Source organism: Juglans microcarpa x Juglans regia, chromosome 3S (genome assembly GCF_004785595.1).
Source record: "Juglans microcarpa x Juglans regia isolate MS1-56 chromosome 3S, Jm3101_v1.0, whole genome shotgun sequence".
Taxonomy (NCBI): Eukaryota; Viridiplantae; Streptophyta; class Magnoliopsida; order Fagales; family Juglandaceae; genus Juglans; species Juglans microcarpa x Juglans regia.
The window spans coordinates 17284642-17298537 of NC_054599.1; the positions used below are offsets into that span (position 1 = coordinate 17284642).

Consider the following 13896-nt stretch of genomic DNA (forward strand, 5'->3'; position numbering starts at 1 on the left):
CTCTCGCTAAATAGAAAGAAGAATTGACGATCCCACCCCCTTATGGTAGTATACTGCAACTCCAGCCGAGCCAACGTCTGGACTAGTTTGAAGCAGTAGGTGTGACGGCCTTGCCTCAGAATATTGTGGGTGAGGAGAAACTTGCATGTCATAAGATCCAGGTAGTCAACCTCGGCCTCCTTCAACGCTCAGCGCTAGATGATGCAGCATAACACAATAATCCTCTCCGCACTAGGAGGGAGTTGAACAGGCACCAACTCAAAGAAACCCAACACTTCTCGCACTGGAAGATAGAAGGGCATCCTAAGGACACAAGAGAACACGACGGGGTACACTGCAACCTTGGTGGTGTAACATCCAGAATCTACTGCCCCTTCAGTAGGAAGAGGCACCAGGAGTTCCACCATCCAAGGAACCCTATAGTTCTCCTTCAACAACTCCAACTTAGCGGAAGTCACTTTCGAAGACTCGTTCGAAAGGAATTGGAGAGGTAACTGTAAGGGAATTTCCCCCACTTCACAAGCCCATTGAGCTTCAACTTGATACCCTGCCCCATGGCTCAAGCTTACCCATGAACCAAGACATCCACAAGAAAAGTTGAACAATGATGGCTGATGGGATGAGCAAGCCTAATACAGCTCAGCCACACTTCATTCATGGGAACTTGTACAGGGCAGAAGGAGAAAGATGGAGAATCCTTGATCCTCTGACAAGAGGACATCGCATGACCACCAAAGATAAAGCAAATTAGGGAACCATGCCGCATTAATGACACTACTACCTGAGCTACACACCACATTAATAATGCTGTTGCAGAGTCACACCGCATTAAATGAGTCTGACAAAAAGAATAGTACGAAGGATACGGACTCCATAGTGGTAGACACGATCTATCACCCCTCCCCAGACTCTTCGTATAAATAGCAACTCCCAGGTATGAGAAACTTTCTTTGATCCCTAGACTCTCACTTATTTAAAAACTTCTAAAAGATGATACTAACTTTGGCATTAGAGACTCTTTGGCTCCAAGGCCACCCTCTCCTAGTTGCATTCTTCTCTATTTTTGCAGGCCTAGTTTTGAAGACCTGAGTTGCTAAAACTTGGCCCAAACACGTACGAAACAAGACGTTAACGGGCATATTCTTTTAACAAAACTTAAGTAAATTTCAATCTTAAATGGTTGGTTTTAAGTTTACTTCAAAATTGATTAAAAATTTGAAGAATTAGATTGTGTTAGACTCACGATATGTACGGTTGATTGAAGTTTTTCGCTCGACGCTAGCTTAACCAAGACTGGTGATTTCACATTGGCTAAACACGTTGCGGGATGCTTAGTTGAACAAGAGGAAAATTGGCGCTCTCTAGTCACACGTGAGACCACTCAACCAAGCGAATTGACTCGCTAGATGCGTGTGAGATGCTTCAAGTAAACTCTCATTAGACAAGTGCGGGACATCCTTAATCAAGCGAAAGGACCCGAACTTGACTGAAAGAAGTTGACAGAGGGAGGGAGACAGAAATCCGAGATTAATTGCAAAAGTGGATCATAAAGAAACATCTTTATCGTCATGCAATCACTCATGCCCTCCAACTTTGAGGCCTTGGTTCTCTTTATTTTTGAAAAGTCCATAAAAAAGAAAACATAATCATGGATTCAGAGCCATGCTGGGTTCTTCAATGGAGTGACAACAGCTTTCACTTGCAAGTAATTGGAAAGACCGTAGATTCCCTTTTCTCTGCCGTGCCCACTCATTTTGTACCCACCAAAGGGAATTGCAGCATCGAATGTATCAAAGCAGTTCACCCACACAGTCCCAGCACGTAATGCCCGCGTCAAAGTGTTGGCAGTGTCTATGTCCTGTGTGAACACCCCAGCAGCAAGCCCATAGGGTGTGGAATTTGCTCTATGTATCACGTCGTCAAGGTCCCTGAAATCAGCCAAAATACCTTATCGCACATAAAAAATGCAAGGTCACAAATGATATTTTTCAGAAAAAAAAAAAAAAAAAAGGGTTCGTTTCTCACTTGTATTTCAATATGCTCTGCACGGGGCCAAATATCTCTTCCCTTGCTATCAACATGTCATCCTGATATAAAATTACAGTTAGTTGCTTTGTAACCCTATATATTTCAATCTTCGCGGTGAAATTGAAGATATAAGTAAAAGATGTACTTTAACATTCGAGAATACTGTTGGCTTAATATAGTAGCCCTTGTTGCCAAGTCTCCCACCCCCAGCCTCTAGGGTAGCTCCGTCTTCTACACCAGATCTTATGTACCCCAGGATCTTCTCAAATTGTTCCGTATCAATCTGGTTTATTTGAGTAAGCAAGCAACAATCAATGTTACAAACATCAAGGCCATAACTGATATAATTGGGCATTATAATATCTTTTGTGTACTTGTAGTACATAGAAGACATAATTGGTTTTTTTCCCAAGATGTTCTATAGCATTCTAACATCTTTTGGATAATTGTTTTGGACAAAAAGAACAATAAATCTTAACCTGGATATGGAAGTGTTGCACCAAAAAACCCATGAAATATATAGCAAAAATTATAAATGCAAGCTTTGAAGTTGGGTTTACTATGGGAGGAACTGGTGCTCACTCACCTGAGGACCTTGTTGAGTGCCCACCTTGAATGGGTCACCAACAGCACGTTTCAGAGCAAGTGCCTTTGATTTCTCTACAAACTCATCATATACACGCTCATGAACAAATGTACGAGAGCCAGCACAGCAACATTGTCCCTGCAGAATGCACAAACAAAATCATGATCAATAAAATGGATTTTAACTTCCTTAGGACCCATTATTGGGTCGAAACAATTTCTTGAACAAACCTGATTAAAGAACAAAGCAGAGTGGGCAAGCTCAACACCCTTGTCTACATCAGCATCCTCACATATAATAAATGGAGATTTCCCTCCAAGTTCCAAAGTTACTGGCTTAAGATTGCTTTTTGCGGCCATTTGAAGGACAACTTTTCCTGTACTTGTTGATCCAGTGAAAGCAAGCTGCATAGAAATTACTATGATTTGAGTAGACATATAAGCGGAGATTAGTACAACATGAGAATATTTCCTAAATTGTAGTATGCTCCCTAATCATTTCACCAAAGAAATGACACAGCTTCATGCTAAACATCCTTACGATAAATTTACTCTGTTGAGAGGCATACTACAGCTACTAAGAATGCAATATAAAAGATATCAAAGCACCTTATCCACATCCATATGACTAGAAAGAGCTGCACCAGCAGTTGGACCAAAACCAGAAATCACATTTAGAACACCAGGAGGAAGTCCAGCCTGTCACAAAGATTAGGAGTCAGAACAAAAATTAGATTTAAAACAATTTATAGTCAGGTACGGTCTAAAACAAATCAAGTGCTGTCTATCTGAAAGGAAGAATGAAAAATACAATACATATAAGCTTGTGCATGGTATCAGAACAAAAGTTTCAACAAGAGCTTCATACATCTTTTTAATCAGTTGAAATAATTACGAGATGTCGGAGATAGATATTCAATCAAGAAGTTTTAGGTCCATTTCTTGTGAAACATTATTTCAAAGAGAGAGAGAAAAGAAAAGAAAACACCGGACATTTAGAGTATCACATAAGTGCTCATATTTTTTTTAATAAGTCTAGCGCTCATATGATCATGTAAAAGAATTTATCAACTCAAGTATAAAAAATTAGGTGGTAGAAATATAACCTTTTTTCAGAAAAAGGAAGACACACTTTATCACCCCAAGAATTTTAAAATTAGGAAGTAAAAATCTTACATTTGGTATGTGGATAAAAAATTCACATGTTTTGAGCCGTAAACAGCCTTGGAACCCAAGTACGCCAGACACCAAACCCCAATGTGAAAAGAAGAGGCAAAATTTTTTGTTCATTCTCTACCTCATGCAAGAGATTTGATGCAAGGAGAGCAGACAATGGTGTCTGCTCTGCAGTTTTCAGAATGATAGTGTTGCCACATGCTAATGCTGGCCCGACCTTCCAACCATACATGAGAAGTGGAAAATTCCATGGAATAATCTGACCTACAACACCAATAGGTTCATGCAAGGTTTGCACATGGTATGGGCCATCAGCTGGGACTATTAGACCATGAATCTTATCCGCCCAACCTGAAAGTTATGTTATATAAATCTTAGATATCTCATAAATATAGAACAGACTGTTAGGAACACTCTAAAGCTATAAGCAGAAGAACTATATTCCTTATATTTATATACCAGCATAGTATCGCATTAGACGTGCCAACATTGGGACTTCAATTTTAGCAGCCTGTTCATATGGCTTGCCATTGTCCCAAGTCTCAAGGGCTGCAAGCTCATCATTGTGCTTTTCTATCAAATCAGCAAAGCGCAAAAGTATCCTTTGTCTTTCCTGGGTGTATAAAGAAATCAATTGTATAGGTTTGGAGACATTAAATTGTTGCAAATGAAAAATGAGATGCACAGATAAGGTATAGTTACATATGCAGGCATCTTTGGCCATGGTCCTTCATCAAATGCCTTGCGAGCAGCAGCAACTGCTCGATTTACATCTTCAGTATCACCTTCAGCAACATGAGCAATCACATCCCCTGTCCTGGGATCCAACGTCGGGAAAGTTTTTCCTGAGGACAAAAGAAGCCATCGCATAATATTCAGTACATGTCAAATAACAGTATAATTTGTCTCCGTATGTCCCATTTCCTAACAATTGATGTTGCAAGCACGTAATACATCTACACTTGCAAGATCTTACCTGATGCAGCGTTGGAAAATTGTCCATTAATCAAAAGCTGGGTATAATTTACTTGAACAGGTGGACTGACTGGTTCCTCAATAGCAGAAGCAGTGCTATATTTACTTATTCCTCTGCTCAGACTAGAAATATTGCCACCTGAAGAAAATAATATTAAATCAAAGAAGACTATGAAGATCTTCTGGAACCACCTAACCAAATCCAAAGAAACAAAAACAGACAGTATTTGTTCAATAAATTTACATTCCCCACTTCATGTATTTTAAGAAATAATGACGTTTTCTTTACTCGAAAGCATTCAAATTGATTTAGAAATCTAGATATCCCTAAGTTTTAGAAATTAAAAGTGGTACAGAACCAATCTGCATAGTCCATTACCACGCTAGGAAAGCACAGTTGGAGAGCAAGAAAAAGGACTAGCAAAAGTAAACGAGTAGATATAAATGAGAGCAGTTTGGGAGAAACAAAGCAAATGAGAGAAGGAAATGGAAATAAACATCCCTGCCTTTTAACATCAAACCCGTTGGTCTTTTCAACCATAATCTCATTGGCACCACTGTTTAATCATCTTTATCATTTATTCATCCAAACACACAAAACATCAACAAAATAATTCAATAAAGTGGAATATTTTCTAATCTTTCATTCAGATGCTGAGAAACAGAGGGGTTTTTTTTTTTTTATTTTTTTTTTCCAATCAGAACTAAGACTTGTCTTAGTAGACAAGGCTGATATTTGGCTAGCATTTTTTTTTTAATTTTTAAAAAATCAACTTCAATTTAAACGTCTTCTAATCTCGTAAAGAACTTTTCTGTTTCTATCTTTTTATCCAATCATTTGCTTAAAATCTCAGTAAAAAGTTACAAGTACAAAAACCAAAACAAAAACTACACTTAAAAAGCATATTCAATAATTTTTCAGCTCTATCTCTAGTTTCACAAGTTCAAAACAAAATATATTTAAAAAAAAATTATTAAAATGGTTCTTATATATTTTCACAAAATCCAGTACAGAACACATCTTTACAAAATTCTAAAGACTTCCCAAACATCTCAAAATTTATCTTAACCAAAGACACCTAGGTGTCTCGAACATGGTTGTACAGATCTTTTTCCCTTCAGGTTGTTCATAAAATTCCGTTTCCCAGGAAAAAAAAAAAAAAATCAGATCTTATATCAAGTAATGTAAATTGTAGCGTTAGGCAAACCAGTCTTAGAAACATCGGATATAACGATGATCCGATCATTAAAAAAGCCAAAAAATTATGATCAATCACAAGAATCCCCATAACAACCAATTAACAAACGAAGTAAAACGAATTAACGAAACAAAAACATTATAAATAATCACAAACAACTCGAGGTAGCGATACAACCACCTCTAGAGTGCAAAGCAGCAGAAGCAGAAGCAGAAGCAGAAGAGTAAGGGCGAGAGAGCAGCCAACACTTCCTCAGACTCGCCATTGAGTGCACCGTCAACGTTTGCGTGCTTTATCTGCTCCATATATACATCCAAAAAAACATGAGAAACGTACCCGCAACCAACCAAAGAGATCCAAGTTCGCCGCCACCGAATTGATAGGAAAAGCTGACGAAAAGCTGATGAGGAGAGTTGATAAAGGTGAACCGTAAGATAGTTGATGTAATATGGTAAATTATAAAATTATTTTTATTATAAAATAAATTAAACGTATCATATAAATATATATTAATTTATAAATTTAATTTAAAAAATTTTTTTTTTAAAATCTAATCATATCATTTTTTTATAAAATCTAATCATATCATTTTTAAAAATTCTTTTAAAAAAATAAATTTCCAAACTAATATAATGGAATACATCACATCTGTATGAATTTAATTTATCAAACAAAAATATTAGAGATTTTTTCATCTATCAATTTTGTACCTCCTTGACGTATGTAGGAAGTCTCCTTTTCAAGGCCTAGTTTTAGATGATGGCGACGTACTATTTTGACAATAGTTCTCCTTCTGGATAATGATTATTGGACATGATTCTTCTAGAAATAATTGATAGATAAATAATAATATTACTATTTTCTTGATTTTATTATTATTAAGCGTATTGATTGATGTTAAATAAAAATCATTTAAAATATATAATATATTAATTTGTGTAATTAAAAAATAATAAAATTAATAAGAACATCAATATTATTTGTCATGAATTATGAATTACTTCATATCAATTGTACGGAGGAATGGGAATACTATTCAATTGCAACTTGGATATTTGATTTAGTCAAATTATGACTTGTTTCCTTAATAATTTTCTCGATCGATAGTCAGAAGTTAATCTTAGCCGTTCAAAAAGTTGACGATTGATAGCTATAGAAGCATTAGCTTTTGACGATTATCGTCACATGATTTGTTCATCCACGTCAGCTCATCTTATCTTAAAAACACTATTATGATATTCAATTTATATTTATATATTAAATGCATGTCTTTTGCTTTTTAACTCTTGCCCGTATATATAGTTTTTTTTTTAATTAATATATTCATAAAAAACATTGGATTTTTATAGAAAATCAAAAGAGCTTATACAATATAATTATTGTATTTTTATAAAATATAATATTACTTTCTCCATATATGATAATTTATTTTTACCGAATCTATAAGCTGTTTTAACTTTGGAGCTCATTAAGGGAAAGTTTAGATAGTAAATTGAGATAAAAATTGAAAGTTGAATAAAATATTATAAAATATTATTTTTTTAATAATATTATTATTTTGAGATTTAAAAAAATTGAATTGTTTATTATATTTTATATGAAAATTAAAAAAAATTATAATAATTAAATAAGATGAATTAGACTTTTGCATCCAAACCGGACCATTCTCACTACACAACAATATTTGTTCACACCATTCATCTACATTTTGTATTGTTCCCCAACTCAATAATTTTGTGAGTAGAAAATATTAAATGCAACGAAAAAGAAAACACGTTCTTTATAACAACGTGAATTCATTTTCTTTTTTTAGCTAGTTTGAACTTTGACATATGCTTGAGCCATACATCATCTCATGATCTCTTTTCAACATATATAATTATTTTTTATATTTATAAAATTATTATTCTTGATCTTAAACTGAGTCATCTTTTTTTTTTTTTTTTCTTTCTTTCTAATCAAGAATATTATAGATTAAAAGAGAAATATAGAGATAACGATGATCCTTTCTACTATCAATATACAAAAAATAACTAGGAATATTATCTAAGAGTAGGCTTCTAAAAACATGATTAGTAGCTACCCACTACGCAACTGAGTGTGCAGTTCGATTTTGGGATCGATATATCTTAGCAAATTTTCAGTCTTGATGAAGATTGGATATGTACTGAATGTCCTTTATAATAGTTTATATGTTCCAAAATGAATAGGTATTTGGACTTTCAATGGATGTAATTACTGATTCGGAATCCCCCTCGATTATTGCAAAGCATTGAGTTGATGCCATATTGGTTGTGAGCAGCGCTGCTCTTGCTTCTGCAATTAAAGGGATAGTGGTTTGTACCTTTTCCGTTATTATTTCCAGAATATCTCCACAGTGACTTCTTCGAATTGCTGAGACTACTGAAAATTGATCACGTACTGCTACATCAAAAGAGAAACTTTGATAGTTTGGAGGCGGAGGATACCAATTTTCTTCTTTGCTTTTTTGATCTACTTTTTCCTTCCACGTTTCTTTATAATCTTCATAGATGCACTTGATCAGAATGCTTGCCTCCTCAATTGATAGAGAAATGTGATTATGAATGATGTCGTTTCTCTTTCTCCAAATAAAGTCTATCATTATGACTGCAAATAGTTGGAAGTGGTGCATTTCCTCTTTCCGAAGCCCCAATTCTTTTTTCGGATAGATAATCATTTGGATCCAGTCTGATATAGAATCAATAGAAAAATTTGCAAGGTTTAGAGGCCAACTGCTTTGTTGCCATAGAATTCTGTTGAAAGGACATTCGACAAATAGATGCAACATAGTTTCTTTCTCATGGTTACAGAATACACATTCTTCAGTTTCTTGGTAGGGAATGACTTCACCAATTCTTGTTCTAGTAGGAAGAATATTCCAAAGAAGTTTCTAAATCAGTAACTTATGACGATCATGGATTTTAAGACTCCACATAGGCTTGAAGAGTATCATTGAAAGATTTTGCTGAAATGGAACTTGATCTTGTATTGTAGCTTGATATGCAGTTTTGACTGAAAATTTCTCATTATAGCCCAAACCACTTTATCCTGCTCATATGCTCGTATTGGTATTGAGATTTTTTGTATTTCTGATATGCTTCGGTGATTCAAAAAAAAAACTTGCATTTTTGGAACATCCCAAATCCGGGAATTATTTATTATGAGATCTGAAATTGTAAGAGTTTGGTATTCTAGATCCATACCTTGGATTGTCTGTGGTTTGAAATTGACCAGTGAGGGAATCCATGGATCCCGCCAGATATTTATCGATTCTCCATTATAAATTTGGAAACATCAGCCTTTTTCTAGCATATCTTTAGTTTTGAGCATTCCCTTCCATATAGATGAGTCTGATGCCTTCTACGAAGCTTCCCAAAGTGTTGTGTTATTCAAAAAATTTAGCAGTTAGAATTGAATGCCACAAGCCATTTCTCAGTCCACTTAGTTCTCATCCTGTTTTTGCTAGCATAGCTTGATTCATCTTTTCCATTAATCTGATACCAAGACACCTACTTTCTTCGGCTGACAAATAGATTTTTAGGACTTCAGTGTCAAATTATGAGTTTGTCTTTCGAGAATCCCCACAAAATTTTTTGAAAGCTGCATCAAGAGTTTTACAGGACTAACTTGGGTAGCTGGAATGTATTCATATGATAAGTTGGTAGCGTACTTACTATAGACTTGATTAACATGGTTCTGCCTACCTGGGCTAGTAGTTTTGACTTCCAACCTTCTAATTTTTTCTCTACTTTGCTCAGCATTTCACTGTAGTCTTCTTTTTTGCTTCTGCTAAAGGAAGTGGGTAATCTCAGATATTTCATTCTGGCTGAGGTTGCTTTGAAAGGTAGCCACAGGAAAATAGATGTTTTGTTGCTTGATTTGTGTTTCTGATGATAAACATTGAAGATTTGCTCAAATTGATTTTCTATCCTGGCCAGCTTTGATATTTTGTAAGACATTCTGAAATGTTTCAAGCATTTTTCCGTGACCTTGGCAAAAATGATTGTGTTGTCTGCAAATAATAAATGTGACACCGTTGGACTGATTCTACTAATTCGAACTCCTTCCAGCTTATGTTGAGCTCAACCTTTAATAATATCCTAAAAAGAGCTTCTGTGACCAATATAAAGAGACAAGGTAAAATTGGGTCCCCTTGTCTAATGCCTCTCTGAGATTTGAAGAAGCCTCTTAGTGAACTATTGATGAGAATAGAGAATGACATTATTGTTATACACTCCTTTATTAGATTTATCCATTTTTTATTGAAACCCAGATTTTGCATTACTGTAAAAAGAAAATCTCACTTCACCTGATCGAAAGCCTTTTCCATATCAAGCTTAATAGCCATTAAACCTGTTTTCCTTGTTTTTCTTTTGAGATGGTGAAAAAGTTCATGAGTTTTGATGGTATTTTCCTTAATGTTTCTACTTGGGACGAAGGCTGTTTGAAGTGGAGAGATGATTTTTGGGAGTAGGATTTTAAGACAATTGGTCGTGATTTTGGTTATGATCTTATAGCTGACATTTGTGAGACTGATAGGGCGATATTGGCTTGGACTATTTAGACAAGTCATCTTTGGGATAAGATCGATGTTGGTATAATTAATCTACTTTAGAAGCTTCCCACTGCTAAAAAAAATTCTGAACTGCCAGTATGACATCTTGTTTAACAATACTCCAATAGTGCTTAAAGAATAAAGATGTCATTCAATCTGGCTCTGGAGCTTTATTGCTGAGAATCTATTTTAGAGCTTCTAATATTTCCTCTTCTGCTGGTATTGCAATTAGTGATTCATTCTCTATATCCGAAACTTGCTTTTCGAAAAGATTATCCAGTTGATCTGGGGATCCAGAACATTTAGATTTGAAGAGGAATATATAGTTCTAAAATGATTAATAAAAAAGTCTCTATAACAGTAGGGTTCATTGACCAATTACCTGGTGCCAGTTTGATTGAGTCAATAGCATTCCTTCTTCTCTGGATGGTAGTTGTCAGATGATAGAATTTGGTATTTAGATTTGTTGAGGTAAGCCATGTGAGTCTAGATTTCTACTTCCATAAGATTTCTTCATATTCTCATTGGTTGTGAAGTCTATGTTGCAAGAATCTTTCTTTTTCTTGATTGGAATGAGTCATATTGTCTTCTTGTACCTTGAGAAGCTCATTTTCAATCTGATGTATATTGTGGTTGATTTTTCCGAAGTGATCTTTGTTATAGACTTTAAGTGCTTCTTTGGTTGACTTGATTTTCTTGTATAGAATATAAGATGGATTGCCCCAGTGAGGTTTACACCATACTTCACTAATTATTTAATGGCTTAATGGCTCACGAGTCCAAAATTCTTCAAAATTGAAAGAATGATCTTGACGAATATTGGCTATAGTATATAACGAGATGGGATGATGATCTGAGGCTGATGATATAAGATGTTGCAAAGTAGCATATGAAAAAAGTAATCTTAATTCTTGATTTGCAATAGTTCGGTCTAATCTTTCTTTTATGAGTGCTTGACCCTGTCTATTATTGGTCCATGTAAACTTTAGGCCCATGTAACCAATGTCTATAAGGCCGTTCCTATCCATAAGAGCTTTTAGGCCCTTACTAGGATTATAAGATATAAGTCTTCCACCAGATTTTTCCGATTGATCAATGAGGTCATTAAAATCTCCCAGACAAATCCAAGACCTTGGAAAAGCTTGATATAATGAGTCTAAATGGCTCTAGAAGCTAGCTTTGTTATTCTATTGGGCCGGTGCATATACATAGGTAGTCATCCAAAGTTGATGTGTGGGATCAGAGTAAACTAAAATTGAAATTGCATTAGTATTTATATTTACAAGTTCTATTTCTACACCCGGTCTCCACAAAAGAAGCAGGCCTCCTTTTTTACACACTGCAGGATAGTGAACAAAAAGATGAAAATCTAAACTATTTATAATAGATATGGTGCGATCATTCAGCACCAATGTTTATAACAAAAAAACTACATCCGGGTTATGTTTCCTAATATTAGCCCTTAAGTTTTTTATTGCTTTGGGTTGGGCTAATCCCCTGCAATTCCATGTTATTGTTTTCACTTGGATGGTGGAGGCATTTTAAGCTTGCCTCGCTAGCTGACTTGGACTTTCCTTTTGGGTGTATTTTTGGTCTACTATATGGACTGACTTTTGCTTTCTCTTTTGATTTTTTTTCCTTGCCGAGAGAACTTGAATGCATTTCCAAAAGAGTAAGTTCCATTGAAGCTTCATCCGTCTGTTGCTTTGAAGGATAACTTTCAGTTGGGTCTATTTGTTCCACTTTGATGAGGTGTTGAGTTCTTTATGGAGCTTCAAAAGACTCAATTTGTTGCTACCTTTTGGAAGTAAGATTGACTTGGGAGTCACGCTGGACTTCTTTAATACATACATTTGAATTTTCACTGAGAACAATTTCACTATTTTTAGGATCAATAGATAAGTTTGCTGCCAATTCAATCTGCATGAGACTATTTTCATAATGAACACTTAAATCTTCTATCAGCTAGAAATTCATCTGATGAGGTGGCAATTCCAAGACTTTTGCAGAAGCTGGATGAGAAGGAGTGTGAGTGGAGAAAACATTTGGATCACTTGGAGTCAAAGAGCTATGCATTTGGGCCATTAATGGGCTAATATATGAAGATGAATTAAAAAGAAGTTCGGGCTTGCTTCAATAGAAATAGTGTTTAGGCCTATTGAAGTGAATATCCTGCAGGCCCATGAATAAAGGCCTTGATTCCTTTTGAGTATTAGATTTAATCCCAAGCTCTATTCCTAGCCCAAGCCCAACTTGTTCTTTCGGTTTGTTATAGCTTTTCATAGTCGTGTATATCAGCTTCCATTGTGATCTCTATGGTGGGTGATGCTGTGTTGACTCAATGGCTGTGATAAATGAAGCTGATTCTTGTATTCGAGGATTACATTCATCTACCACCTACACCTTTGAGCATGAAGACAAAAAGGATATTTTGCTCTGATTCGAGGTAAGGTTGCTAGATTCTATAGTTGGCTGAACAATGAAGAAATTAATGTTTCTTGGTGAAGAAATTAATGAGTTTGGATCTTTGTAGCTGTACGGGTTTGCTGAGTGTTTTCCCATGGATATTTCGCCCGGTTGCAGATAGCTCGATGAGGAAAAAATCAAATAATGCAAATTTGATTTACTAGCTGAAATCTCTTCGATATGATCACTGGTAAGACTATTTTGATCTTTGAGAGTAATCTCCTATTGTTTGCTTACATTGAGGATTTTTTTTCCTTTGTTATACTTGCCGATGGTTAAAACTAAAGATGAGAAATTAGTAAGAGGCTTTGTTTCTTCATACTACCCACCACCTGTTTGATGAAAAGCCTTACTATTATTAAGATTGTTTTGAAATTCTGCTCTTATCCATGGGCCGTACACTAGTCTTGTTGGAGGTGGACTTAAGAAGCCACAAAATATTTGGGAGTAACCAAGCCACCTGCATGCATAACAAAAATCTGACAATTTTTCATATTTTATAGCAATCCATATTTCATGGTTGCCTGGCCTTGGCATCATGAATTCTTGCTGAAGTGGTTTGGTGATATCTAGCTTAACTTTAATTTTAATAAATTTTCTGAAGGCTAGACCATAAAGAGGATCTCCTCCACTTTGATTAAATTACCGAGAGCTTTCCCTATTTCAATGGCATTGTTGAGAGTGATGTGATCAAGGGGTAGACCATGAACTTGTACATTGAAAGTTGCATGATTTAAACTGATTTCATGGAGAATAGCTCACGGAGACCACGGCTTCAGAATAAGTAAATGCCCTTTAATATTCCATGGAGCTTGATTAAGCACTTTTAACTTATCTTGGGATGTTCTAAAGGTAAATATAAACTTGTTTATATCCAGTTCTTCAATAAGA

At 35.4% G+C, this 13896-nt stretch overlaps 1 protein-coding gene across 2 annotated transcripts; it reads right to left on the reverse strand.

The window, feature by feature from the left end:
* Positions 1-1566: 1566 nt before the first annotated feature.
* On the reverse strand, positions 1567-6312 carry LOC121257591 (benzaldehyde dehydrogenase, mitochondrial-like). Of its 2 annotated transcripts, none has more exons than XM_041158659.1 (11): positions 6141-6312; positions 4766-4903; positions 4492-4634; positions 4249-4402; positions 3911-4140; positions 3223-3312; positions 2845-3018; positions 2615-2752; positions 2174-2311; positions 2026-2087; positions 1567-1928 (listed from the first exon to the last, which is right to left on the reverse strand). In XM_041158659.1, exons 1-11 carry the CDS (start codon positions 6226-6228, stop codon positions 1655-1657), a joined length of 1629 nt encoding a protein of 542 aa, XP_041014593.1. In that variant the 5' UTR covers positions 6229-6312; the 3' UTR covers positions 1567-1654. The 2 variants fall into 2 exon arrangements, with proteins under 2 accessions (XP_041014593.1, XP_041014594.1); XM_041158660.1 differs by having other exon boundaries at positions 6144-6309.
* Positions 6313-13896: the final 7584 nt, after the last annotated feature.

Excerpts from the sequence above, each read along its gene's own strand:
- LOC121257591 (XM_041158659.1), bottom strand. The coding sequence starts at position 6,228 with ATGGCGAGTCTGAGGAAGTGTTGGCTGCTCTCTCGCCCTTACTCTTCT. Across the intron at positions 3,313-3,910 it reads CATCAAATCTCTTGCATGAG|GCTGGACTTCCTCCTGGTGT; the intron begins GTAGAGAATGAA and ends TCTTTGTGACAG. Across the intron at positions 3,019-3,222 it reads GTCATATGGATGTGGATAAG|CTTGCTTTCACTGGATCAAC; the intron begins GTGCTTTGATAT and ends ATTTCTATGCAG.